General features: G+C 37.9%; 1 protein-coding gene across 2 annotated transcripts in view; it reads left to right on the top strand.

The window, feature by feature from the left end:
• Positions 1-2,370: 2,370 nt before the first annotated feature.
• RNF11 (ring finger protein 11) overlaps positions 2,371-13,753 on the top strand; it is a 54,406-nt gene continuing 43,023 nt past the window's right edge. For both annotated transcript variants that reach the window (XR_013170978.1, XM_077149700.1), the window contains exon 1: positions 2,371-2,694. Coding sequence is in view for 1 of the 2 variants with exons in the window: in XM_077149700.1 (XP_077005815.1) it covers positions 2,572-2,694 (123 nt within the window). In the remaining variant the exon portion in view is untranslated. The remainder of the gene's footprint in view (positions 2,695-13,753) is intronic.

The raw sequence follows: 13,753 nt of genomic DNA, 5'->3' as shown, positions 1-13,753 counted from the left end.
ACACAGCTGTTCGAGAGCAGAGACAACCTCCAACCCATTATTGGGCCTCAAATGCCCCTGCCATTCCCTGGTAAACAACCAGTTTACTTTCAGACTCAGCAACATCTGCTCTTCTCATTAGGCAGTATAAACATGGTGACCAATGCCCATGAGCTTTTCAATGGCCTATGAAAACATTACACACCTGAAAGAAAAAAAGTATGAAAGCCAAAAGGTATTTTTAAAAAAACTATCTATAAATCTAACACTATGTAAATATTATATTACATTTATTATTTATTAAAATTTCATTATGAAGACAAAGTAAAAAAAATTAAAAACAAGAAAAAAAGTTCATTATGCTTGAAAGTAATTTATAAGCTGAATTTTCTCACTAGGCAAACAATTCCAGAGTACCTCTGATTTCTGGAAAATGTAGTCAAATATAAATTAAATGAGTTTCTGGGAGCTCAATAATTTCGAAAGCAAAATTTTAACAGTCTATTCAAAAGCTTATATGTCATATGGGATAAAATGCATTTCAACAAAATGGTGTCTTTTTAGAATGGCTACTCCAAAGCCATTGTGCCTCGACCATATAGTCCTACCTCTAAGAATCCTTTCTGATCCCCACCCAAATGGACTAATTGCTCTCCTCTGGGCTCTCTAGAGATGCCTGGGGAGAGGGGGAGCATGTATTTATTTGTCTTCCCATCTAGACCCTGGGTTTCTCAGGATCAGGAACATTAAATTTATTTACCATGTCAGGTAAATAGTGACATGGTAGTGCCTAGCATAGGTTCTGGCACTAAATAAATAAATAAATCAGTAAATGGTGAATAAAAGGAGGAAGTCAATACCCATTTCTTTTTTGAATGAATGAATATCATCAGGGGCACTCTCATCTTTGTTTCCTGCCTTTGCAGTTGTTGCTTCATGAGCTGTTTGCTCATTAGACAAAGAAGAGCGCTTACTGTTCCTTAGGCAATGTGCCAGACCTTGCAGACAGAAGGATAAATGATTCAGCTTGATCAAGTTGTGACAGAGAAAAGCTCAGGGGCTGCAGAGCAGAAGGAGGCAGCTAAGGCAGGCTGGAGGGTCAGGAGAGGCTTCCCAGAGGTAATGAAGTTGAGACCAGGAAGGAAAAGTGGGGAAATACGGTTAATCTGGTGGAAGATAGAGGGTTAGGAATGGGGAAAGTGGGTTTCTGACAGAGAAATAATATGGGCAAAGGCCCCAGTCAGGAGGAACAGTCTTCGAGGTAACCGAAAGTAAGACAGGCTGGAGTTTAGGATTTGGGATGTGGGGTGTGTATGTGTGGTGTACACTCCTACTAATGAGTTTGAAGAGATAACCGACTTACGGATTTATAGTCCAGTCAAGGATTAGCACTTTGTTTATAACGGTATTAGAAGCCCTGGATGGTTTTTAAACAGGAGGATAACATGATCAGATTTGCATTTTAAAAAAGCAAATGTTTTGCAAATAGTAGGTCGGATAAGAACAACCGCGAATGCAGGGAGAATAGCTGGGAGTCTACTGCAGTAGTCTGGGCAAGAGATGGTGGTGGTTTGGACAATGGTGGTGTGAATGAGAAAAAAAATTGGAACAATCTGAGATATACAACTGTTTATCAGTCTATCCAGTAGAATCTGTCTGGCTGTGATGTTGGAAGATAAGGAAATGATTGGACAGGTAAGGAGGGTTCATTAATGAGCTCGGACTTTATTCTGAAGGGATAAAAGGGAACGCATTTAACATTTTAACCCTGGGAGTGATCCATTCAGATATTCGTTTATAAATAGACCACTTGGCAGTGAAGGATGTCAGAACAGTGCACAGGTGAGAGCTGAGACCTAAAAAGGGCGGAAGCAGTGGATGAAAGGAGGCGTCGGAGACTGGAGAGAGGTTTCGGAGTCAGGTACCGAGCCAAACTGTCAGAGAGATTAAGCAGAAACTGACGCAGGCCGGGGAACAGCTGCTGGGCGGGGAGCGGAGCAGGCGAGGGTTGGGGGGTGCAGTCGGCGGGTTGAGACGCGCAGCCGGAGCCGCCCAGGCCTCTGGGCGCCGAGGGCGGGATCAGGCCACGCACAGCGGGATGACGCAGGGCCGAAGCCCGCTTCGTTCTGGCCGTCGCCGCCGCGCTGAGGCGGTGTAGGATGAGGCCCGCGGCCGCAGCTCCGGCGTCGGCGGGGACAGCAGCTGAGACAGCAGCTGAGGCAGCCGCGGCGGCCGCGCCCCCCCCTCCTGACCTGGATTAGGTCCAGCAGCTCCGTGGCCGCCGCCGCCCCGCGGGGGGGCGGGGTGGGGAAGCGCCTCGTCTCCCCGCCCCCCCCCCCCCCCCACATCACCGCCCTGCAGGAGGCCACCGCCGCGACCCTAGCGGAGCCCGCGGCCCAGGCTTGAGCCCCCACTCTTGGGGACCGGCATGAACGGCCCCACGGCGGCGCCGAGGGGCGGGGGAGTCGCCGCCGCCTGAACCCCGGCCTGCCGCCGGACCCCACCTCGCCGACCGAAGCTGACCGCGGAGCGTTCGAAGGACCCCGCCACTCCTTTCTTCCTCCCCCAGATCACACACCCCAGCCCCAGAAGATGGGGAACTGCCTCAAATCTCCCACCTCGGATGACATCTCCCTGCTTCACGAGTCTCAGTCTGACCGAGCTAGCTTTGGCGAGGGAACGGAGCCGGATCAGGAGCCGCCGCCGCCATATCAGGTAGGGGAGGGTGTGTGTTTGGGGAGGGGGGACGAAGAGCAGTAGCAGCTCTGGTCGGAATTGTGGGGCTTACGGACCGTCACTACCCCTGTGTCCTGACAAGGCCTGGGTTGGGGGGATTTGGCCCTCTTAGAGGGCTGGGTCTGAGGGGATTACTCCCACTCCCAGAATAGGGGTGATCCTTCGCCTCCCCTTGGGCTCCGTGTGGGGATGGGACTCTCTGTCCTTGCGTTCCGGGATCCGAATATGTGATCATATCCTCTTGGCCAGTATGTGGTAGTTCGCTTGTGGAGTTTGGGAGTGACATTATTTTCCTGCTTTTATGGTTGAATCGTGGAGTCTGAGCTATGGTTTGGGAATGATTTCCTCATCACGACACCAAATTGGATTATGGTTTCTGGATAGGTTGTTAAAACCACTCCATGTAAATTTTCATGTGTGATAACCTCATACCCCCACCCCCACCCCCACCCCCGTTTCTCTGTTAATTGGATCTGCTAAGTGTTCATTTCTTCCTCTCCTTAGATGAGGATCTCCAAATGGTGATTTTTTTTGTCCTAGCAATATCTAGTCACTTGTTTATGTATGTATGTATATATTAATTTTTTTAACCTCTCCTCAATACAGCTCCACCCTCTGTGACACACCTCTTAAAAAAATGTGCTTACTTAATGAAACTTGATTATCTTGAACTTTGGAAACCTTTAAACCTAATTTGGGAAGTACCTTCTGTTATTTCTGGGGTTTTTGTATCAGACTTTCTCCTAAATAGGTGTCATTGCTCTGTGTACAGCAACCAGCAGCTTCGAATGTGTTTACAGAATTAATAAAGAACTAAAACCTCTTGAGGGAAATCAGAATATGCGGATATTATAATCCATAATATGTACTTAAATACCTTTTCTCTACCTTTTCAAATTTCAAATAAAAACTTTTTTTCCAGTAGGACTTGGATAGTTAAGTGGCTTATAGGTTAATTTTATCCTGAAGAGAGTTTAGTTTTTCTAACTAGGCAGTCTCCTTTGTTGTTTCATGTGGTGACATTATTATCCAGTGTTATTCTTTTCTTATTCCTGTGTAAGCTAGTGTCTGATCACATATGAAAAACTTGATCACATGTGCTGGTTTTCTGATTAATACCCTCCAGTGACCTTTCATATATTCATATGAAGTCCATTCTTATTATGGCATACAGAATCCTCCATGACTTATCTCACATTCTGCATTCCAGGCCTACCAAATACACCAGACTGTTCACACCACTCTCCTTTTGCTCCACTTGCTCTCTCTGCTTGGAGCTCTTCAGGGTCTGCCAGGTGAACAACTAGTCCTTTTTTGAAGACTCAGTTCTCATGTCACCTTATATCGGAAGGCTTTCCTGACATTCCCTTTTCTCCAACCTTAAATCCTTCGCTCATCTGTGTCCTATTGAACTCGGTACACGTCTCTAAACAGCACCTATAACACTTTCGTGAATATCTTTGTTTAGTTAGATGTGTCTGAACCTTGAGGCTTCCTTCCTTCCCCAGTATTGGCTACATGTAAGTGGGGAGCCTGTGTCTTCTGTGTTGCTCCTGTGTCCCTGGCCTCTGGCACGAGTTGGCAGTCACTAACTGGGATAAATGGCGAATATAAATCGTTGAGAACAGGGACTGAATCCCCAACACTTCACACAATTTCTGGCATATAAGAAACACTTAAATGTTGAATGAATCAATGCATTTGAATTCAGTATTATGTTTTCTATATGTACACATCTATTTCCCTCTAGGAATTGTCACAGGGGTGGTAGTCTTTTAAAATTTCAAACCAAACATGTATGTCTTTCCAAATATCTTTGAAGCAAATGAATTGTTTATATTTCAGTCCCACCACCACATTTACTGTGCAACAGTGTTTATTTCAATTTCACAGACACATTTTTTAGAGATGTGAATTTTTATTTCAAAATCCCCGTCCATATTCCTTAGCGCCTTTCCAAGCACATTTAAGATCTTTGACTTGTTGCCCTCTTTCTCTTAACCTCATGATAATTGTAGTGTTGAGAATAACTTCTTTAGAATTTATGAGAAGTATATAGTATTCGCCCTCACCAGGAGGGCAATCATGTGACTGTTTTGGTATTGTGAAGGAACATTTTATGAAACATGTTACTTGTGACAGTGGGAGATTTTGTAGTTGCCCTTTCCTGAAGTGAATTACCTAGATATTGATAGGTAAATTTAATATCATTTGGAAGAAAATAATAAGAGATGGAAGCAAAAATAGAGAAACTTTTGTAGAAAAGTATATCACTGCCTCAAAAGAAACAAGATTTCTTAGGAATGGTTAATTTAGGTGATCCAAGGTAAATGATTTATAGTGTTTTCAGTAGACCTAGGTAACTTTTTAAAGAAATGATGTATAATTAACATAGAGCTATAGGAATATTAACTTGTTTTTTGTTTTTAAGAATTAATGTTAGCTGCAATGGGAATTTTTTTCATAAACGGGATCGCTGATTATAAAAGAACATATATGATATTTTTATGAGTAGTTAAACGATGACCATGGTGTTATGTTGCACAGTGTACATATATGCCAGAAGCTCTGTGGAGTAAACTTGTATAAATTCCAATTATTTTCTTTCAGTAGGATCTGACAGATTTGTTTCGCTGAAGTTATTTAATTTTTTTTCCTGAAAATTAAGCCCTGTGCCATTATGGTTCAAGTTTGTAGGAAGTACCTGTTTCTTTCCTGGGTTACTGTCTTTCTCCTAATTGTTCTCTCTGCTTGTACCCTTGCCTCTCTATTTTACCCTTACGTCTCTATAGTCTATTCTCAACACAGCAGCCAGATCTGGATAAAATGTATCATGAATCTCAGTACTCTCTGTGGATTCCCATTTCCTTTAAAAGTAAGAGCCAGATTACCTACAGTGTCCCATAGAATCCCCACGCCAGTCCCTACTCTCATTTTCTTTCCTCTCTGGCGTCCTAGAACTTTGCAGGACCTTGGCCCTGATTGTTCCCTGCTTGGAGTACTCTTCTCCCCAGGTTATCGCTTTGACTGGCTCCCTTACTTCCTTCAAGTCTTTACTCAAATGTCACCCTCTTAATCAAGCCCTATTTAAAATTGTAACCTCCCTAAACACCCAGGAATTCCCATTTCCGCACCCTCCCCCTCACATGCCACTTAACACTTTTAAACACGCTGTCCTAAACTTATAATAATGTTTATTGTTTATTATCTTTTCTCACAAGGTGGTGGTAAGCTCCCTGAGGAAAAGGATTTATTTCTTTTTTAAATTGGTGTTTCCAAAGTAACTAGAAGACTACTTGGCACATATGAAGCATTCAGTAATTATTGAATGAATTAATTAATGGGTTTATTTTGAATGAATAAATATATTTTGAGGCAAGTGCAGTTAAACGTTTTATAGCAATTATGCATATTCGTGGTCCCATTTTTTTCTGTCAGTTTGAATGAATCAGTCCTAAAAATCAAGTTTCAATAATATAAAAAATAGGAATTTATTTAAAATGATAAAATAGTTACTGATAAAATAAAATCTTTAAAAAGAATACAAAGGAAATCTATTTTAAATGAAAATTCAGGGTAGTGAGAGGGAGGATTAGCCAGGGGACCAGATCGGCAGCCCAACTTGGAAGAGTTAAATGTGAAGAGCTTCAGATACCACTTTGTCGTTCTTACAGTACCCCATTTGTCATGTGGTAATTCTAGGCTGGCAGTCTGTTGAAAGAGCTTAATATTCATTGAACACCACCAATTTTAAAAAAATCCACTTTACAGTATTTATCTATGTATTTATATAATATATATAAGTAAAGATTGACATCTTTAGGTTTTGCAGTAATTCTATAATTTAAGATTTATTAATCTTTATGATTAATATTTTGAGATTTAAAATTAGAAGAAGAAAATAAGTTATTGTTAATAGAGCAGCAAGTACACCAGTTGCTCTGGTTTTGGAGTCAGATCGCCCTGTGTTCAAAGCCTATCTCAGTCACTTACATATGAAATATGAAAAAGGAAGGCAAGTTTTCCAGAATATGTTATATTTTAGGGATTTTTTTTCACAAATAACAAAGCATAATATTTTGGATATCAACTCCAACTTATTTAGTAAAGCCTTCCTGGACCACTTTTTTTCTCACTTCTCTGTACAAGTATAGTACTTTTGGTACCATTTACCTAAAATTATATATTATCTTGTTAATTAGTTCTTGATGTTTTAACAGTTTTTATTTCCCCATAGCACAGTTTCCATGAAAATTAGAATGGTGTATTAAGCTTTTAAAAATTTCTCTGTGGAGTGAAATGACATCTTACACATTGTAGATACCAAGTGAATATTTGATAGTTGACTAACTTAAGACTGCTTCCTCCCTCTTATTTCACCACTATAATTGAGATCCTTATTATCTGTCATAGCAATAACCTAATTGATATCTTCTCTCCCCATTTATATCATCCCATGCTATTAGATAAATTATATCCAGGGTCAGATCCCTTGCCTCTTTGTCATTATTGATTTTTCATGACTAACCGCTGAAGAATTCTGTCTTAGTATATGAAGTCATGATCTGGCTCCTTATATACTTTTCCAGCTTTGTAGCCTTGTACTTTCCTATTTGCAACCTATATTCCAGTCAAACTGAATGATTTGTTATATATTCCATATATGCCTTCTGCTTTCCTGCCTCTGATCATTCATTTCACATTAGGCAGAATGCACTTCCCTTAATCTTTCCCATGGTAAATTCCAGCATTCAGAGTCTACCTCAAATGCTATGAATCTTTTTCTGATCTCCCCCAATATAAGTAATTTCTTAATCTGAATTCCTTTTGCACTTTATCACTTTTAGGACACTTTACACTTCCTTATCTATTTTAATTATTTATGGCAATGTCATATCTCGCCTACTGGAGAATCTGAGTCTGAGTCGTCTTTGAATGTACTTTCCCATAGTATTTGTTGAGTGAATGTGAAATCAATTGCATTTTGCTGTAACTGTGAAGTTTTATTGTTGATTGCTTCTACACAACACCCCAGAATCCTGTGCTTCAGGACCTTTGTACTTAAGTGCTGCTATTTTTCTATCCCACATTAACTGTTTTGTCTGGCTATATTCAGGTTTGTCCTATAGCTTCTAATTTATAAAAGCACATGAGCTTTGGGACAGTTAATTCCTCATACCTTTTTTATTTGATTTTGGTATTGTGTTCTATGTAGTTCAGCTTGCCTACAAATCTTTCTTTTTTCTTTTTTTAATAAATAAGCAAAAGTGCTTCTGTGTGTGACCATTGTGAAAGTTTTTTTATTTTCTATGCATGATCTCCCACTCTGGATGTTCTTTAATTAAGACTGATTCTTAGGCATTAAGAATGTATTGTGCCTTTAAGAGTAGGGCAGTCTGTGTATCATAGTCTAGTTCTAGAGCTAATTATTGGGTAACTAGAGAAGTTAGGGGCAATAAGTACCTTGATTTATAAGATCTAAGAACTAGACTTACAATATTTTTTAGGTAATAGAAATCGCCATATTTTATTGTAGATTTTAGATTTTTTAAATCTTCATATAATACTTTAGAATAAAATTCTTTTTTTTTTTTTAGAATTTAGTTTTAGTTTCTTCTAAATAGAAAAAAAATGTCACAGAATGATATTATAGGTTCTTCTTGCTTTTTTTTTTTTTTTTACTTTAACTCATGCCACTTTTTCTCTTTGTCTTCTGTCTTTACTGTGTCTCAGCCAACGTGAATTCAGGAGACTAGAAGAGGGGAGTGAAAAAAGAATGTTTGTAGTTACAGTTAGAATGAGAAATGTTATTTCTTTGTCTTCTTGTCCCAAGCCATTTCTGAGTATAATTATTTTAATTCTTAACTCTCCTTTAATAGTTAGGGGCCATATCACACTAAGGCATGATATATTTCTGTCCTTTATTCAAATAGGCTATTGAGAATAGGATGTAAAAATATCCAGAAGTTGATTCCTTACCAGTAACTATAATATTGAATTTAACAAATATTTATAGTATTCCTAACATGTTCAGAATTTCTGTTTTGTAACTGATGTTATTAAGTGAGGTGATGAAGACACTAAACAGTAAGAGTGAAAATAGGAAGTTAGCAAGATGTAATCTAAATGAGTCAACAACAAAAAGACAATTATAAAGTGGGCAAAAGACTTAAAAAGGCATTTTTCCAAAGAAGATGTACAGATGGCCAAAAAAAGTACATGAAAACATGCTCAAAATCATTAGCCTTTAAGGAAATGCAAATCAAATCCACAGTAAGATACCATTCCACACCCACTGAAATGGTTGCTTTTAACAACAACAACAATGACTAAATGACAAGTGTTTGCAAGCATGTGGGAAAATTGAAACCATAATGCATTGCTGGTGGGAGTGTAAAATGGTGTTGCCACTGTAGAAACAGTTTGGTGGTTCCTCAAAAAAGTTAAACATAGAATTACCATATGACCTGGAAATCCCACTTCTGGGTAAATGCCCAAAAGAATTGAAAGCAGGGACTTGAATAGATACTTGTACATCAACCCAAGTGTCCATCATCAGATGATAGGATAAACAAAATGTGGGCTATACATACAGTAGAATATTTGTGTAAAAAGGAATAAAGTGCTGATGCATGCTACAACATGCATGAACTTGAGATCATTATGTTGGGTAGAATAAGTCAGACACAAAAGGATAAATACTGTATGACTCTACTTTATATAAAATATCTAGAATGAGCAAATTCATGGAGACAAAATAGATTAGAGGTTACCAAGTGCTGGGGGAGGGGTGAATGGGGAGTTATTACTTCATCCTTACAGAGCTTTAGTTTTGGGTGATGGAAAATTTTGGTAATAAGATGGTGGTGATGGTAGCACAAAATTGTAAATGTTATTAATGCCAATGAATCGTACACTTAAAAATAGTTAAAATACCAAAAAAAATTTAAGAGATTTGAAGAAGAATTGACATAGATGGTTAAAGTGTATGTTTTTAAAGACAGAAAAGGAAAGATTGCTACATGAAGTTGAAAAAATAAAGTAATAAGGGAGAAATAAATATATATCCTGGTCTTTGGGTATCTGCCTGACCTATTGATTTTTATATTCAGTTTGGCTTTATGGTATGTTGTTTAAGAGATCTTAGAAGAATTCTTTATTAACTGATTAAGAATATTTGAAGTTGAATTTAATATGAATGTACATATACCTACCCTTTAAATAGCCAAGTGGAATTATGCTCCCAGGAGCCAGGTAAGTGATTAAATTGTTACTTAATCCAGACAGCATACCATCAGGAACTAAAGGATCTGAAAGTATGAGAATGAAGGAAGAGAACAAACCTAATGTATCTGTATATGAAGCAATATGTATGAAGCAGTAAGTTCAGTATAAAACAGTATTAATCAAGTGTTGTATAGTTTGGTACAGATTTTTACATTTGAGGGATTGATTTTTTATTAAAATTAATTTGGTAAAATGAATCAGAAATTTGCTTTTAATTTCTGACGCCTTTGAATGAAATCTCTCATGGAATTTCAGTGTAAAAAAATGAGTAAAAACTGCAAAGCTGCTCTGCTTAAAATGTGAGGGAGATTGGAGCAGAAAGAATAATCAGTAGCTGGTGAGCATGAATTTAGAGTGGAGGGAGTTATATGATTTTGTACTTTTAAAGTGTTTTTTAATAAAAGCATGTATGTATGTAAATATATATATATGTGTGTATATTTATATATATTTGTATTCACCCTTTTATTAAATTTAGAGTAAAATATCTTAACTATATAGCCCAGTTAATTTTCACATATTATAACCCCCACCCAGATCAAAACATATAGCACATTTCCACAACCCCAAAGGCTCCCTCATGCTCTCCAACAGTCAGTACACGTTCCTCAAAGGTAACCACTATTCTGACCTTTTATCATCATCTATTGCTTTGCCCAGTTTTGAATATAAAATAAGTGGAATCATATAGCACCTACACTTTATCTTCTTTTGTTCAACATCACATTTGTGAAATTCGTTCAGGTTGTTACATTATAGCAGTATATTTGTGAACATATACATACAGTAGTATAGTTCATTTCTTTTTCATATTCAGGTGTATAAATAACACATTTTATTTATCTATTCTGTTAGCATATATTTCAGTTATGTAAATTTCTGGCTACATGAATAAAGGTGCTATGAACATTCTTATTTGTACCTAATACCTAAGCATCTTTTTATTTACGCTGTATATCCAGGAGTGCATTACTGGGTGATGGTGTAGGTGTATATTTAGATGTTCTGCCAACGTTTTGTATTATGTATTTTATTTTTTATTTTATTAGAGAAGTTGTAGGTTTGCAGAAAAATCATGCAGAAAACACAGTTTCCATGTACTCCTCTCATACACACAATTTTCCGTTATTAGAGTGGTACCTTTGTTTGCTTTAGAGTTGTACTTTGAGGATTTATTAACTTACATAATTTATGGTTCTAAGGCTGTGAAAGCATTCAAATTAAGGCATCAACAGAATGATACTGTCGCTGAAGAAAGGCTGCTATATTAGTCAGGGTTCTCTAGAGAAACAAACCAACAGGAGATATCTGTAAATATGATATTTATAAAGGCGTCTCACACAGCTGTGGGAATGGAATCTGTAGGACAGGCTGTGAAACTGTCAGCTCTGATGAAGGGTCTGGACGAATTCCATAGGAGAGGCTTGCTGGCTGAAAAAGCAGTAAAGAAGTTTCTCTTCTCCCTTAAAAACCTGTAGCTGATAGGATTGTATCAAGTGGTGGCCCTCATTCAGAAAATCAGATCCCAAGGTCTGAAAAGCAGAAACAGCTTGACCCCACCTTCTCCCTCAGCCTCTGTCTCAACCATGCCCCTGACAGGGACAGGGTCTCCTGAGAGTTAAATGTCCCACACCATTTTATACTGGTGGGGAGCTGCAGGCTGACACATACCACCTGTTGGGCAGGATAGGAAAAACATCGAGTCTAGAGGCTTCACAGGAATGTCTGACAACCCTGCTGGGTCTTATCCTCAGGGAAATTTGATACTGGATACATCCTCCTCCTGAGACCTGAGCCTGTCTGAACTGGGAAAATATGATTGTGGTTGGTTATATACAGGTTCGGTGTAGGCAGGGCAAGAATCAGAAAAAGAAGAGCTGAAAAATTCTGATTAGTTAAACAGAAGCAGTGCAAGAGGTCTAGAATAACTTGAACTGAATACCAATGAACAGATAGAAAACAAAGCCAACCAACAAGATAACCCTAGGTAAAAGAGTAAAAATGACTTCCAGAATAAACTAATGAAGGAAATCAGATACCAGCAAAAAATTAGGAGTCTAAATACTAGGAAAAACAAAGATATGGCCCAATCAGAGGGTCAAATTAGCACTTCAAACCAGTTGCAGGAGTTGAAACAACTAATTAAAGATGTTCAAACAAATGTGCTAAATCAAATCAATGAATTGAATGAAGGGATAGTAAAATGGTGAAAGATATAAAGAAGACATTGGGTGACCGTAAAGAAGAACTGAAAAACTTGAAAAAAACAAATACCAGAACTTATGGGGATGAAAAACACAATGGAGACTTACAGCAGCAGATTTGAAAAGGCATAAGAAAGCATTAATGAACTAGAGAACAGAACATCTGAAATGCTATACACAAAAGAACATATAGGGAAAAAAATGGAAAAATATGGACAGGGTCTCCGGGAATTAAATGACAAAATGTAACACACAAACATACATGTTATTGGTGTACAAGAAGGGAAAGAGTGCACAAAGAATAATGAGAGAAATAATAAATGAAAATTTTCCATCTCTTATGAAAGGCATAAAATTACAGATCCAAGAAGCACTGTGTACCCCACACATTAGATCCAAATAGACCTAGGTCCAGATACTTACTAATCAGATTGTCAAATGTCAGAGACAGAGAATTCTGAAAGCAACAAGAGGAAAGTGATCCATCACACCAAGGGAAGCTTGATAAGACTATATGTGGATTTTTCAGCAGAAACCATGTAGGCAAGAAAGCAGTGGTGATGATTTTTGTTTAAGATACTAAAAGAGAAGAACTGCCATCCAAAATTCTATAAACGGCAAAGCTGTCCTTCAAAAATGAGGGAGAGTTTAAAATATTTTTAAACAACAGACATTGAGAAAGTTGTGAGCAAGAGACCTGCTCTTGCTCTATAAGAAATACTAAAGGAAACACTACAAGCAGATAGGAAAATACAGGAGAGAGGGGTTTGGAGAACAGTGTACAAATGATGATTTATCAGTAATAGTAAAAAGTGAGAAAAAAAAGATATAACATGTAAGATCCAAAAGATAACATCCAAAAAGATGGAAGAAATACTGCAGTTACAGTGATAACATTAAATGTTAATGGATTAAACTCCCAATCAAAAGATGTAGACTGGCAAAGTGGATTAGAAAACAGGACCTATCTATATACTGTCTACAAGAGACTCACTTCAAACCCAAGGACAAAAAAAAATAGATTACTGAGTGTAAGTACAGTTGAAAGGAAGACTAGGGGGCATGTATGACCCCAAAATAAGAATTATTTTACATGAGGGAGAACAAATGAATATCAGCATTGCAAAGTGTTGAAAATGGATGATATATGGAAAAATATAATTAATGCAAGCTAGTTAACTGTAACATTGTAATATGCTTCCGTTAAATTTAACAAAGGCAATATACCAAAAGTCAGTAAGAAAGGGCTATACAGAAGGGGTATAAGATTCTTGGTGGTGGTGGTGGTGTTCTTCCTTTTTATTATTTATTTATTTATTTATTTTTCTTTGTTTGCAGAAAAAATAGAAATGGCCTCATACAGAATGTTGTGGTGAGTGCATAGCTATGTGATTATACATTGTTAACTTAGGATGGATTATATGGGATATGGATAAAACTGTTTAAAAAATAAACAGAAAGATACAAGTGCTGAAGAAAACGTGAAGTGAAAGAAATGAATGTCTTCGCTGTTGGTAGGGAAATACAAGGGTGCAGCCCCTTTGGAG

Source organism: Tamandua tetradactyla, chromosome 2, assembly GCF_023851605.1.
Source record: "Tamandua tetradactyla isolate mTamTet1 chromosome 2, mTamTet1.pri, whole genome shotgun sequence".
NCBI lineage: Eukaryota > Metazoa > Chordata > Mammalia > Pilosa > Myrmecophagidae > Tamandua > Tamandua tetradactyla.
Note: the sequence above shows the minus strand (reverse complement) of the source record. Positions and strands in the feature narration are given on the sequence as shown.